At 49.8% G+C, this 15,357-nt stretch overlaps 1 protein-coding gene across 1 annotated transcript in view; it reads right to left on the bottom strand.

Annotated features, from left to right (window-relative positions):
* Positions 1-1,521: 1,521 nt before the first annotated feature.
* Positions 1,522-15,357, bottom strand: part of LOC119090893 (homeotic protein ultrabithorax-like) — a 46,180-nt gene continuing 32,344 nt past the window's right edge. The window contains 2 exon segments of the mRNA XM_037213658.1: positions 1,522-1,556; positions 1,867-2,130. Of these exon segments, the coding sequence (XP_037069553.1) occupies positions 1,522-1,556; positions 1,867-2,130 (299 nt within the window).

The following is a 15,357-nucleotide window of genomic DNA, read 5'->3' as shown; positions in this document are numbered from 1 at the left end:
CCTAGTGCACATCATGGCAGAACAGTACAGATAACGCCAGTGCAATCTGATGCCCAAATATGACCCAAACCATCACTCGGCACGCCTGATTCGTCTGGCCGACTTCTGTGGCGATGACATCGGTCCCAGAGCCCATGCCTCCGTTCAACTCCGGGTACATCCGTTCGCTCCGTGCGCGAGGCACGCGCCAAACACAAAAGGTCTTGCGAGCGCGTGAGTGAGCCCCAAGGCAGCTTTAAGTCGCCACCTATCTGTGTGTCGCTCAGCTTCAGAGGACATCGAATTTGAACGTTGTCACTGAAGCCAGACGGTCAATTCTGTTTATCATGATATACATCACATATAAGTAGTTGCACTGGCTGCAAAGACTGGTATGCATCACTTCAAGTGTTAATGAATTGAATAAGAAAATAAATACAACACGAACCTGACGTGTTTGCAGCCAAGGTTAATATGTGTGACACTGATCTGCACAATTTTGGGATGAACACTGACTCAGGTGTCTTGCCCGCATGCCTGCATCACTCAACAATGTACCTACAGGTACTTTACAAAAGCATGTGGGCATGTCAAATTTTGTGAGTGCACAGCAATATGGTAAAGGAAAGGTTGTTCATTTACTCAATACTTCAAACACGGATATGACATGCCTGACTTTTTTAATTTCGTGAGACACGTTTTAAGATAGAACTGTGTCTTTATTAAGATAACTTTTTTAATCGGGTGTGCAACCGGTTGCACTAAACCTAACTTGGTGTGAGTTTATATTTTAATCACACATTTACGTTTTCACGTACAATTCATTACAAATTCATGACTAGATCTTGAGGAGCATCCAAATTTGGCTTATCTTTCACATTGGTAAGAACGAAAAAACCTGGACAACCAACTACGCCGAAGATTTCTTTGAAGATTTTCAGGCCATATCAAGGAGAAATTCATCATCTAGGTACACTTGAGACAAAATTAACAGCTGAACTCCGAAATTCCCAACCTTACTATACTTGCAATCGTATTCACGTGTCTTACACAAGCTGTGACAGCATTTTGAGTGCATTAGGTCAACACTGGTCGTGGCTTTCACTGCCCTGAAATACATTCATGCCACGCAATACGTTCAGTTTTCCTCTACACGGAGAGAGAGGCGGCTCGGGGAACTCGGCACAGCTCAGTTCGAAGCAGTGCGCCCACACTAACTGCGCAACGTCTCAGCTTGACCTGTGACGCCACTATCACATTCAGAACGTACTTGCCAGGCCTATCTCTCACTGCTTCTTTCACTCAGAGACGCAAAGAACTCAGTATCACTAGAAGCATTATCCAAACAAACTTGCCGAATCTCCAAATCTAACCACCGTCGCCGCCACCAACCATCGACTGGCCGCCATGTTGAAAGTAGTTCCCTCCGTTTAAGCTCCGCCCCCTGCGATGTGCTTGCGCGTCGCCCCGGCGCTGGCCCGGCCCACGGCGGGTGAATTCGAACAGGGCCGCGGTGCCGCGAGGCATCGGACGCCGCGACTTTCAGATGGAGCGCTGGCGCGAGGAGAGGGGCCCGTCTGTGGGACACTGTGGCGGTGAACCGCCCTGACCACATGTCAGGCAAGAAAATAACTAGCCAGAACGTGCCACCACCGGACACTGGTCCAACTCAGAATACCGCTGCGAGGGACCTGTGCGCTTTTGTTGGTTGGGTGGCCTCACCTGTGAGACGCAGTAGGAGCAGGTCTACTTGGCCACTGAGCTGGGGTGAGGCGGGGCTGGCGCGGCGCCGCTGGGCATCGCGGCGCTGCTGGGCGGCTGGGCCAACGCTGGGTCGGCGCCGCCCAGCAGCGGCTGCTGCGTCGGCTTCTCGTCGGAGTTTGCTACCCCCCGCAGCCAACTTGGACGCCTGCGACTGCTTCTCTTGCTCGTTCAGTTCCTTGATAGCCTGGATCTCCTTCTTGAGCTTCATGCGTCGGTTCTGGAACCAGATCTTGATCTGTCGCTCCGTTAGACAGAGCTGGTGCGCCATCTCTATCCGGCGCCGGCGAGTCAGGTAGTGATTCGTGTGAAACTCTTTCTCCAGCTCCAGTGTCTGGTACCGGGTGTACGTCTGCCGGCCCCGTCGCCGCAGGCCGTGCGGACCATGACCTGAGGGCACGCGGGGAGAGACGCTCAGACACAGTGTCGTTATCAAGGGCGTGCAAATGTCACGCAAGGCACTGCAAGGGCATGGGCACTGGGCGGAGACGAGTAGCTTGGGTGTTAATAAGTCCACGATTAAATTCAAAATTTCCGATAAGACCAAGCGCACTTTGATTGCAAATTAGCTGTGATGAGATAATGAAATACACAAGCCAACCGCATAAGAAGTGCATATCATTCTCAATTATCAATAAAGCAAGGTTATCGAATCCCAGCATCTGCACCAAAACCAACTCGTCGACTAATCCTGGTGAATACCCTGATGATCACTGTCCACACTTCGAGTACACATTTCTCCGCTAGGTGAAAGGAGCCCACCGACGTTCGCGTTACGTCGTCAGCACCCCGGCATGCTATCCCGAACACTTGGATAGGTCATAAAGGGTAGAATAGGGGTAATTCGAGGCATAAAAGTCAACTGAGGTAGCACAGGCCGTGAAACAGAGCAAGATACGCGGGTGGGCCGGCCGCCAGGGGCGAGTGCAGAAGTTGTCGAACAGGACTGGTGTTGATCAGGACCGGGCATTACTGGCTGCCGCGTGAGGCAGCGGGGCAGGGCGACCAGGGCCAGGAGAGGAAAGCGCGCTTAAAGGCAATTCCTTACTTTGCAGCCAGGCGGGGTAATTGGCGCGCTCCGAGGCTGAAAACAAAAGGAGAAAACTTAGCTGACTGAACACGCACAGATCCATGAAAGAATGCGAATCGTGACCACGTACGTTGCTGCAGGCAACACAAATTACAATAGCTTTGATAACGTCATTTTTCATACGTCACACAACGTATTAAAACGCGTTCAAATGAGCCATTGCCTCGCCTGCACAGTTTCTCCACTCCCATCGAGAGGAAGGTAACAGGCAGCTCCCCCACTCCCATCGAGAGAAAGGTAACAGGCAGCTCCCCCACTCCCATCGAGAGGAAGGTAACAGGCAGTGCCAGGTTGCACAGATTGGTAGCTCGGTGGAAAACAACAAGACCCTCTGGTGAGGTAGCGGGACGGCATGGGATCAGCGGGGCATGTGGAGTACCACTGGTCGGGGGAAGGACGAAGGTACACAAGTCGGGGGATGGGGTACAAGGATACACCGGTCTCGGCACGGCACTTGACGGCATCGGACGGCATCGGATGGCATCGAATGGCAGCAGCATCAGCAGGAAAGTCGGCGCGAAAAACTTACCAAACGGCTTACCGTAGTTCTCAACAACGCTAAACAATTCAAGAACGCTCAGTAACTTTGAAGAACGAGACAGCCCGCACGGACCGGGCTTGAGAACTCTCAGTAATTTTGATGGAAGAGAGCCTGCACCAACAGTGCCTGAGAGCGCTCAGTCATTCCGACCAGAGAGACAGCTCGCACGAACCAGGGCCTAAGAACTCTCAGTAAATATAACGGGAGAGATAGCTTGCACGAACAGGGCCTGTGAGCGCTCAGTCATCCTGACCAGAGAGACAGCCCGCTCGAACAGGGCCTGAGAGCGCTCAGTCATTCTGACCAGAGAGACAGCCCGCTCAAACAGGGCCTGAGAGCGCTCAGTCATCCTGACCAGAGAGACAGCCCACTCGAACAGGGCCTGAGAGCCGCTCGAATAGGGCCTGGGAGCGCTCAGTCATCCTGACCAGACAGACAGCCCCCACCCCCACCCCGCACACAGTGTGCAGTGTACCGAAGCCACACGGAAGACCGTGGAGTCGCTGGCCGGACCTGCTGAGCCCATGAGTCGACATGTCAGAATTATAAACGAACGTTTGATAAAGAAGTGTTCCGATAAAGGAACCTTTTTAACCAATTCAGCCTCCATGAGGGTTAAAGACGGGCGGACTGACAGGCATGACCAGTGGTGTAGCCAATGAAGTGGGGTTTATGTGGTCGTGTCACATCCCCTCCCCCTTGTAGAAGGCGGGGCCCAATGACAGCGAAGGCCCCAGTGCATTTTGGCATACCAACCGTCTCTACCGTTGCTCTGGTAGGTTTTCCGCCCATCTCTCCCAATGTGGTGTGAAATTGCCGCCAATTTTTCACCATTCCCTGGAGCATTCACTGCACGTGTTTCTTTAAACCAAAAACGTATCTGTCATTTCTGACTTCCGAGTAGAGATGTTTTGCTTACGACCCTGCACGGAGATCTGCGGTCGGTGCGGCCGGCGGGTGGCAGCCGAAGGGTCTGCCGATCGCCGGCGGTGCCAAAGACACGGTGGTATTTACGGTCACTCACGTCCCCAATGTTTGCTCAAATCACACAAGCCTACATGCCTGCGTACTCAAAATTGAACTAAACATGCACATAACATGCATAAATCATATGTTAAAGCGATGCATGACTTTTATAAGTTGGTGCGCCAAGCTGAAATATCCCAGGATGTGGGAAAAATTCACCTTTGTTGTGGCTAGTGGGGCCAATTCTTGACGAAGCAACACAACACTTATAACTCATCCCAAGATCTCGCTGAGACCAAACCACTGGCTTTTCCCGCCAGTCTATATTACTTTTGGTTTGGAAATCGCAGGGGTGTCCCCGATTCCCCCTCCCCCTCATCTCCCCCGCCTCCAATCCATTCGTCTTGTGAAAAACGGCGAATAAGGGCGCGATTGCCGTAGAAAGTTTGAAACATCAACATACGGCGCTTCAAGCATCAAAACGGCATTACAAGCTTAGGATGGTCCGCAGATTAAAAACAGGGCCTATATGCGACGAAGTGGCGCCCTTTGTTATGCTTCAGCCCCGTTCTGGGTGACATCTGGGCTATGCCACTTCCTAGACCTAGACGAATAATTATCATGATCCTGCTCCTTTTGTACCAAATAGCATTCTGTAGGTTCCCAAAGGTGTTATTTTGCCAGCTTTTTCATGTGTTAGGCCAATCTGCAAACTGTTAACAGATTTTCACACGATGACACCTTGGATTGGGATGAAAAGCATTTGACTGCAATATGTAGCAGCTTTTAAAAGTACAGGATGGTCCAGATAAAAGTTAGCCGATGTTTCTCTCAACAGTGGCAAGAATATTCTTCACACGGTCGTGACTCTGGTGGTGTTCAAATACTAATGGGATGGTAAAACATGATCAGCGGCAGCAGTAGTCATCAGTCGCTCCACACCAATAAAATTGTGACTACTAAAGGTACTAGATTTATCAATCAAGACAGGAATAGTCTTGCTTGTCTTTTTAGGCATATCACAGTAGTGTACCCAAAACTTTTCTGCAGGTTCTCAACTGCATGTCAGGCACGTCATTCTGCATAAAACAGTCTTTTTCACCTCGGGTCAACTTCGACGAAAGATGGAGGGCGCCTGTTCTCATCGCTCCCAAGGGCTCGAAATACCGTGATGTTTCTTTTCTTTGAACTAACCCATTTTGAGTATTGCAAAAATGCATAATCACGTTACCTGGAGATGGGAAGTCATTCCAAAGCAGGACAAATAAAACTTGAATCAAATACGAAAAAGACATCAGCAATGCAAGTTAAGGTGGCAGAGAACTTGGGAAAAAATCAGGTTTCGGAGTCGGTTGCTCAACCGCATGGACCCAGCCCCGCCCTCCGCCGCCAGTTTCAAAAGTGTCACACCTGCTGATGCTACTTTCTATGTTATCTTTAGCAGTAATGAAGGTCTGGTTTCCACTGGTGATCTCGATGGTCTTCTGCACTTTATTCAGGACCAACAAACCAGTGGCTAGGCCTAAGGTCTGATGGCTGATGCCAGTGCCATATACGTTGGAGACCTCATTGCCAAACATATCCAGGATGTCTTTGTGTATGGCTGCTGAATGCAGAAATGACCTAAGACCTTACTACTTGTCAGTATGAATCACACTGAAAAGCCCTGATCCCCTGAGATGACTGGAGAAATTGACGTGCCAGCTTGACATAGCACGTATGTGTTAGTCCCAGAGAAATGTATACAAATAATCATTAAAATGTTGTGGTGGCCAGTGGGAGCTGCCAGTCCTGCGGGGGCTGCAGTCGTGCATCATGCTTACCGCGCTTTGGACTTCCTTTATGAACTGCAATGTCGCGTCATGATGCAGACGTTTTACATCTCAGTATAGCAAAAGCGTGGTCGTCACAGCAAAATCGCCACACAATTGTGATCTTCGCATTAAAAATCAGCGCAAGATGTGGTTGGTGGGCCATGCCCAGCAGTGGCTCACCACTGTTTTCTGACTTCTGGAGCAGCTAGACCGTCAGGGAAATCGGCCCTGCAGCCTGACTCTGGACCAGTGCTCTGCCATATGAACATGACGTCACCGGTGCCACTCCACTGAACCGCCACTCACAGCCTGCCATACCGCTCACGGCCTGCTATACCGCTCACGGCTTGCCATACCGCTCACACCCTGCCATACCGCTCACAGCCTGCTATATTGCTTACAGCCTGCCATACCGCTCACAGCCTGCCATACCGCTCACAGCCTGCCATACCGCTCACGGCCTGCCATACCGCTCACACCCTGCCATACCGCTTACAGTCTGCCATACCGCTCACACCCTGTCATACCGCTCACAGCCTGCCATACCGCTCAAGGCCTGCTACACCGCTCACGGCCTGCCATACCGCTCACACCCTGCCATACCGCTTACAGTCTGCCATACCGCTCACACCCTGTCATACCGCTCACAGCCTGTCATACCGCTCAAGGCCTGCTACACCGCTCACGGCCTGCTATACCGCTCACAGCCTATCTCGTCTCTGAAGCAAGCGCGCTGCAGCCATGAATTGGGAATGCTGTATGGTAGATGGGGCAGCAGTCACACAAGTCATGTTTGAAATCGCCATTATTTTGGGACTTTCCGATTAAACGACAACCGTTTTGATAGTTTTACCGTGCCAACTTTCCCGGAATTTCCCAAGCTTGACTGCAGCTTCCAACTGGACAGATATCAACCCCCAGCACCCACAAAACATTACTATATCACTTCACACACAACAAAGGAAAGCAGCGCGATATGAACGAAGGAAGTTGGCGCCCGCTGGCTGGCTGCCAGCTCTGGTTTTCATTTGCTGACGTCACATCGTTCAGCGGTCGCTTCACCGGATCATAATGTTTTTGCGACTTAAAAAGTTTTAAGTTGTTATTAGGAACTATAAGCAAACAAGTGTTACATGACAGTTGGGGATATTTTGTTTCATATTCGGCACAAAATTAGAAGAGGAAACCAGAGATAACCCGCCTTTTCATATGCTGATCCTGGCGCATGTAATTAGCCCAACAAGCCCAACCGAGCTCTCGCGATATGTGAAGGGTACGTATTTCCCCGTGCAGTCTGGCATAACAGGCAACAAGTCTGCTGTTACCCGCGCTTTTTGTTTAGTCTTAGTTGTCCAATGCTGAACACCCACCACGACCAGGCTCCCCGGAAAGATCTTCGGCCATTTTTTATTGGTTTGCCTTCGAACCAATCGGTTTGCACAACATTGCGTGTATTTGATCGCTGTGTTAAGAGGATTAAATATCATCATCGTCAGCACTCGGCTTCTTAGGTCTCTTCGCGCCTATATCTCTATCGCTGTACCGTCGTCAGAGGATTGCGTGACGATGTACACCGCATGTCAGCTAGTTTCGTTCTCTGCTTTAATAAAAATGTAGCCGTACGCTGAGCATGCGTATAAAAAGAGCTCAGTATCGCAATCGCGACAGATGCACTGTATCGGGGATGGTGGGCCAAATCAAATAAGCCTTAGTCCAACACGTAAGGTGTGTCGCCACCAGTCGAGGATATCGGTATGCATCGGATCAACCCAAAATAGGTCAAGTTGGGCAAAAAATGACACGTTTCTGGACTTACAAGAAATTTTGAGCACCTTTGACTAAGCAAAGTTTGTTTTAGAACACTTCTTTACGCAAAGGAAATAAAAATAGTGTGCTTTTTTAAGCATGACACCTCTGTGAGCTGAAATTTTGGCATTTTTTCATTTGTCAATTTTAAATCTTGACAATCATGATTTTGGCCTCCCAAGACAGGGTTGCTCCCCTCAAGCGGTGTTCGAAACCTGCCCTTGCATGTGAACAAACCCGTAGTATACTACATCGCTACATTTTTTACTTTGTTGGAATTCATATTTTTATTTGGAATGTTCTGATAACACGCAAGTGTTCAGGTCAATGAAATGTGGCATTGTCAAGAAAAGCGAAGAAATGCACGAGGACGAACGTGGTTAAACGGCATGCATGAATGACTGTTTGGATAAAATGGCCACTTAGGCAAGGCTAATTAAGGCAAAGCCATCGTTGTCGAAGATAACATTCCAACGCACCAACATTTCAAGATTTGTGGAAAGCCGAATGGTCGCACAATGAAGGGACAAGCCAACATGTCAGGTGCTGATTCAGAGCTTAGGAAGTAAAGTCGTCGCCAGAGCATGCACCGACTGCCTTTTCGGCTGCGGTGTGGCCACCCCTGTGCTAGTAATGTAATGGTCGTCTCGCCCGAGAGGTTACGTGCGGGCCAGCTCTCTGGCTTCGCTCAAGTCATCATAGTGAGACTGCAACACTTACCACGCGGGAGCTGGGAAGGAACGTCTGTCGCCGGGAAGGCAAAGCAAAATGTTCAATGGCTCAGCATAATCTTTAAAAAATGTCATCAGATTTGGCTAGGGCTAGGTTTTGAGTGTAATACTACGACAGGTTGTAAGTGCTTTCAGGAAGGTTTCCCACCTTATTCCAAAACAAGTTTGGATGCCTACCTTTGGTCTTCAAACTTGGTCACCAAACTTCAATGCATGTTCCTCACAACACCAAGCCCTGGAATTTCCCTGTTTATATAATTACCCAAACTTTTGACTCAATAAGTCAAAAAGATGCTAGGAAAAACCAGAAGGCGTCAACCAGCTCCTTCAAACCGTTTCGGAGAAACTAGTCAACTACCCGAGGCACCATATTGTTTTGGCTTTTGACTGCAGCACCATACTAAAAGCCAAGATAAGAACGAAGCAAATGAGGCAAAAGGGCACGTTGCAAGTTTCTACATATTTTGGTCGAAAACTATTGTTAAATATGCCCAATCCCTTTACCATGAGCGGGAGGGCTGTTCATAATTCTACGCAGCGTATGGGGGCAGGGGGCGGGTCTTCTCCTGCCGTTTTAATAATTGTGAAACGTGGAGTGGCGAAACTCACACGGCGGGTGGATAACATAGAGAGCAATATTGTGGGAATGATCCCCAGACCAATATCTTTAAGGTAAGGTGAGGTCTAGAATTTCAAATTTTGAATGTTTTGTAATGCCATCGCGCTTGGCCGGCAGCAGCTGATTTTCCGTAGAAACAGCTTAAGGGCGCAATCGGTAATTGATGAATTATCCACACGTATTGCTTGACAAGAGCAGTAAACACGAGCTGCCATTACGCTTAGGGTACAACTTCGACCAAGGACATAACTCACATATCGGCATTTGTGCATGTGACAACGTTGAGGTGGCCCAAGATTGCTTCAGTCAACCTTTTACGAACTGGACATGAAACGATCTCGGCCACGCCACCATGAACTTGATGTTATAATGCATTACAAAATGCATTGAAAAACATGCCAATATTGTCAAGAGCATTTCTTACTGCATATATTCCTGGAATGCATTAGCACCAACTTCCACGCTCGGACGTCGCGCTGGCCGTGTTGTGAAATTGACGGACCGCATTGTGAAAACGTACCTGTCAATCCTGTCCTTAGTTATTTTAAAGACACGCTAGGTACCCATTTGCAGGCACACACAACAGCATGCATATTTGGCATTCACTCTGGAAATACTGACGAAAAACGGAAGGGAGTTCGCCTCCCTCCCCCGCTCCATTGCGCGTAGTAAAGGATGTCTTGGCCGAGCCAAACAACACCAATGCCGCGCCTTGAGATAATGAGTGAAGTTTCTGGACATAACTCGGAGACGCATTAAGAAGCGAGTTGCATAATTTCAACATTTCTCTCATCGGCCGACATAAAAATCCAGCGAAATTTCAGATTCAATCAAACAGAGAAGGCCGTTCCCCTTCAAACGTCAAGATCGTTTTACTCCAGCCTGAGGCATGCTTCAATTTTCTCTAAAAGGAAGACAGTAAGTCTGCTGGAGTCGCCTTACCATCCTCCAAGCCCCATAGAACACTCTTGTCTCGTCTTGTTTCGAGGTAACTGGCCCACTATCATGTCGCTCCTGTATGAACGGTCTGAGGAACGGCGTCCCCTGACACCCTTTTTTCTGGAGTTACTCGCATTCTGTCTGGCGCTCGCCGATTGCACGAGAAGGCTTCGGGAGTGTTTAAATCACTGGTTGTACTAAGGGACCATTGCCTTTTTCTAGCCTATTCTATTCTAACCCTCCTACCCCGCCTTCTTCTCCCATCATCGGTGAAGAGCAGCCAAAGTTCGCTGATAATCATCATCAGAAGTACCAAATCAAATGGGGATACAAAGCATCTGTTAACATCATTTCTATGTGAATAAATATCATCGGACCCCAAGGATATGAAGGGGTAACTCTGGGACCAAAGCCTTTGGTGATCATCACGGCACGGATGCCCTGCACCACCTCCGCCCTTCAGAGCTTCTTCGCTGTGCGGCTCACGTGTTGAGGGACATCAGGGCATGGATGCCCTGCACCACCCCCGCCCTTCAGGGCTTCTTCACTACACGGCGTCACTCGCGGTTGGCAATGAACCACACGAACCGAGCTACAGAACGTTATATCACGTCCCATTGGGCCGAGGGTGGCACCGCAGGGGTGCTAATCGAGAGCCATTAGTTGCATGTCGCTGTTAAATTCTGGGTTGTTATTATCTAAAAATGAGGGTATCATGCCAATAACAAACTTTGATTTCACTCATGGTCATCCGTAGGCGGCAGCAGTATAATGATATTTCAGACTGATAACTTTTATGATGGCCATTCGACGACGACCTCCATCAGAGTCCTGATAATTATTTAGATACAATGGGAAGACACTAGGGCCTGGTAGAGGCCGTCTGGGGTCCGACAAAGGCGAGAAACCCTTCAATGCGGCAGAGGCCAATCCGTGCTTATTTCCAATCCCCATTGGTGGGCTAAGGTGCACTTCTTCACGGTTTTCCGTTTTTATTATTTTACGACGGATTTTGCTTCTTTGTTGTCTTTTAACCAGTTGCCCTTCCATCCTTTCATTGCACTCTTATTCCTGTGGACCTTTGTATCTCTCGAAATTTAAGCTTTTGACCTTTCACCTTTATACAACTGTCGCTGTTGACTTCTGCCCATGTTCGCCTTATGCCTTGATTCGTAGCATAGACCAAAGGCAGAGACAGCGGCATCAGAGGCGGAGGCAGCAGATGTTTAACAAATAAGTGCACAGGCACGAATGTTACAGCTAAATTCGCCTTCCCGAATCCATGGGGTGAGACACATCCCCCATGTGACGAAAATACGGTGTGGACTCAAGCGTGTTGCAAATGGACCATTCGCTCCAGTAGCCAGCAGGTGCACGTAACCATGGACCATATACTCGTGAGTAGCCAGCAGGTGTGCGTATTCCTGGGGTACCTCATGAAAGTTTGATATAGAGAGACAGAGAGATCAAGATATGACCAGGATAAGTTGCTTTGTCGAGGCTCTTCCCCCCAACGCCAACCTTGAGGCTTAACAGCGCCAGTGATTTATCAAGCATCATCAGGCTCCTTGCTCCTCAGCCCTTATTCATTAGGATCAGACAGGTTTAAATATGTAAACCCTGTGCTCATTAATAACGTGTTTGTTATTCGATAACTGTCTTAAGATGAACAAGTGCTGCCGTCTGCAGCTGCTGGTATAAGGAGGCCTTTTGCGGCTGCTGGTATAAGGAGGCCTTTTGCGGCTATTGGTATAAGGAGGCCTTTTGCGGCTGCTGGTATATAAAGACCTTTTGCGGCTGCTGGTATATAGAGGCCTTTTGCGCCTGTTGGTATAAGGAGACCTTTTGCGGCTGCTGGTATCAGGAGGCCTTTTGCGGCTGCTGGTATATGGAGGCGCGTGGCTGCTGCTTACACCTTGCGTTTTGGGTCAATATAAGTAAGACCCATTTCAACAGTATGTTGGGACTGCAATTTACGCCCGGGCTATGGCCCAGTCCAAATGCCAAGAAATTGTCCCCGGATGTCTTGTTTCAACTTGCGTACGAAGGCGACAAATGAATGACATCGTCTATTTTGCCCTTACGTTGCTTGTCGGAGGTGATTTTCTCTCCCCCACCCGGCCTTGAAGCAGAAAGCAATGGAAGGCAATTGCAGCGATTTTTTGCTAAAAGGTGATAAAATGGGTAAAGCTTTACGTGTCGGCAAATTATTTAAAAGGGATAACACTGGGGCACATACTGTAATTTTTGGATACTTGGCTGCCAGCGTAAGGCCTATTTAATAGTTATTATTGGCTTTGTTTTGTTTTGTGTGTTTTATTCATTTTATATGTGAAGTCTTGAGCTTCGTCGACTTTTTCCATGTAACCTAGCAACCCCTTCGTCCCCTCCAACACTTGTTTCAACCGTTACGTTTCCAAACCCGTCCCTTGCAGGCACCGACGATAGCGGGCGGACCGTCTCTCCCGGAGGCCTCTGCCCTAGTGAACCATGCTCGCCTCCCCCCCCCCCCCCCCCCCCCCCCCCCCCAGCAGCCTGGCAGTGTTCTGGGCACCCGATGATAACCAAAGTGGTTGAATATTACTTTCTTTCCTTCGGCACGAGGAGCGCCAGGAGGACGCTAGATCGATTATCATAGATGAACTGTTCATATGTGAATGAATGAGCTCTAGAGAGGCAACGGTGCATGGTTTAGCATCACATCCCTTACGCACAACCCACGTCACCCCCCGTGTACGGTATGACTGCGCGGGCACACGTTGCCAGGAGACGTCCAGCACCGGCAGCGGCCGCTAGCCTTCCACTGCCCAACTGGTCGCCTCTTCAGTCCGTTGGCGGCCGTCTGCGTGGCCGCCGGTGGTCGTCTCTGTCATGGCAGCCATGTGTGGTGGTTCCCAGTCATGTGTGTCTACCTCCGCCGAAGCGTCGGCGGTGATGTCCAATCGCCGGGCAGAAGGGACGGGAGCCGGACTCGTCTGGGCATCCGACGGCCCGCGGACATGAGACCGGCGGCCGCCGGACAGGCCGGCCCCAGAGTAACGCCCCGGCTGGCCCCAGCCCGGCCGATTTATTCACCGATATTTCAAACGGGCCGACGTATCTTTGCAACTCCGAAAGCGCTGTGCTAAATCTCGCCGGCCTTTCCGACGGCCTGGTAAATCTCCTCGGCAGCCGCCGCATCTGTGAGATCGACGAGCGGCAGCTGGCAGGCTGTGCCCCGCGGCGGGCTCCATGATTGCAGACCCGGTGTGGCCTGGAGCATAGGGGCGTGATTTCACTCCGAGTCCGAGCCTAAAAATTAGTGGTGTGCTTTTCTATAAAATAATTGACATAATTATCCCACGTGATTTTCTCCGTTGGGTGTGTGTATAACATTTTGATCGTTGAGGGTTAACCTTTCATTAGGCCTGATTTAGAGGTCGTGTAAGTCCTCACGATACTAGAATTTCGGAAGACTCCCATCACTTTTGGTCGTAAATTGCACCTAATACGTTCTAATTATCTTTATGGAATCGTCCGACAAGAAACTTCCATGACATTTCCATCAAATTTCGCCATAGTTGCATTAATCCAGTAATGTGTCCTAACTAGCACGGAGGCCTGTTCCGTACACGCCGTGCCGGGTAGGTGGCTCACCAAACGTCCCTCTGTCCGCAGCACCTACAGCTTTTGATACCCGCGGCGGTCGTGGCGCGGCGCCGGGACAAAAGCGGCGTCCGGCATCGGCGGGGGTGGCGGCGGCAGCGGGGCAGAGCACGCACGGCCGGCTGGCCGAGCGCGGTCGATACTGCCTAGCCGCGCGCTGATTGGTCGTCGCGCCGCTCGGCCATTTTGAACCGATTAAATCAGAGCTGACGCAGTTGGCAGCGGCCGAACACGAGATGCCCGGCCGTCACGCACTGGCCGCATCCCCAGTGCGTGAGCCTGGGGAGCGCGTGCCGGTGCCAGTCAGCGGTGAGGACGCGTGCTGCGTGGATATACGGTGCAGGCAATGGGCGTTGTGACGTCGAATGTCTGGCGTTGCGTGGTGAGAGTGGCGAGACCCGCCATAGCCGCCTTCTCAACTTCGCCTCCATGTGCAGTGGTCAATATGTGTGGTTTTTAATTGCGGCTGTGTCGTAGCACATCCTCGCATTCCCTGTGAATTTCTTAATATTGTCCATATGGGCTATGGGTCAGAATGTTTTTGTATGATTTTTGATCAATATTTATTCGCGATCTTAAAGACCCTCGCTTAACTATATTTTCGGCTAGGTTAGAAAAGTTTTCACCCAAAGCATTTTGTCCGATGAATGACTTACCACGAAATGTCAAAATTGACTTTCAAGGTTAGCCCGAGCCCCCTATTCGATAGCCACAAAATTTCGTATCGATCGGTGCTGTTACGCAACTTTCGTGCCTCGCTTGCGCCCCACATGCTGTGACATAACCACGCAACCCAATGCAACATGAAAACGTAATTGTAATGCAACAAAAGACGAAAGGCATGCCGTCAGGACGCTCTTGTGAACTCGTTTTTGTGATTTTGCAAATTATGTCTACGTTACTTCTCAACACAGTGAAACCAGCGATGTCACTGAGAATGACCTCCGATCAATGTGTATATGCCAGCACGTGTAGCATTCTCAAGGAGCGCGCAGTTTTCGCGTGCACTGAATCAGCTGTCTGAAACAGGTGTGCCTCGTGCTCCTGGCGAACTTGGAATACTTATAAAGCTGTGTTCCGGCTATAGCACGTAAGCTTCCGTACAATATTAAAGCATCAGAACGCAGCCGTGGGGGAATTCAGCCACAATCCTCTCGCCGTAAACCGGTCTGCAGGCGCTGATCGTGCACATATTGTTTTTTGGCTCCTCACTTTCGCCAGGATTGCAATAAGCACTGAACATAGACGCTAATTTGCACCTACATTTGCAAAGATGATCGCAAAAATATAGGTTTATTGCTGGCGTTTTCTACCTAATACTGATGCCTGCACCGGTGCCTCACGGGCGCAAACGTGGCGAACAGGCAGATTGTGGCCACAGGGGTCGGCAAAGCGGCTGCGCCGATGTTGGGAACATTATAAATTAGCCCCAAATAAAGTTTCTTTCTGCGTGGTAAATGTGCATC

This window comes from Pollicipes pollicipes, unplaced genomic scaffold (assembly GCF_011947565.3).
Source record: "Pollicipes pollicipes isolate AB1234 unplaced genomic scaffold, Ppol_2.1 Scaffold_1163;HRSCAF=1353_pilon_pilon_pilon, whole genome shotgun sequence".
Taxonomy (NCBI): Eukaryota; Metazoa; Arthropoda; class Thecostraca; order Pollicipedomorpha; family Pollicipedidae; genus Pollicipes; species Pollicipes pollicipes.
This window is presented reverse-complemented; position numbering and strand designations above follow the sequence as displayed.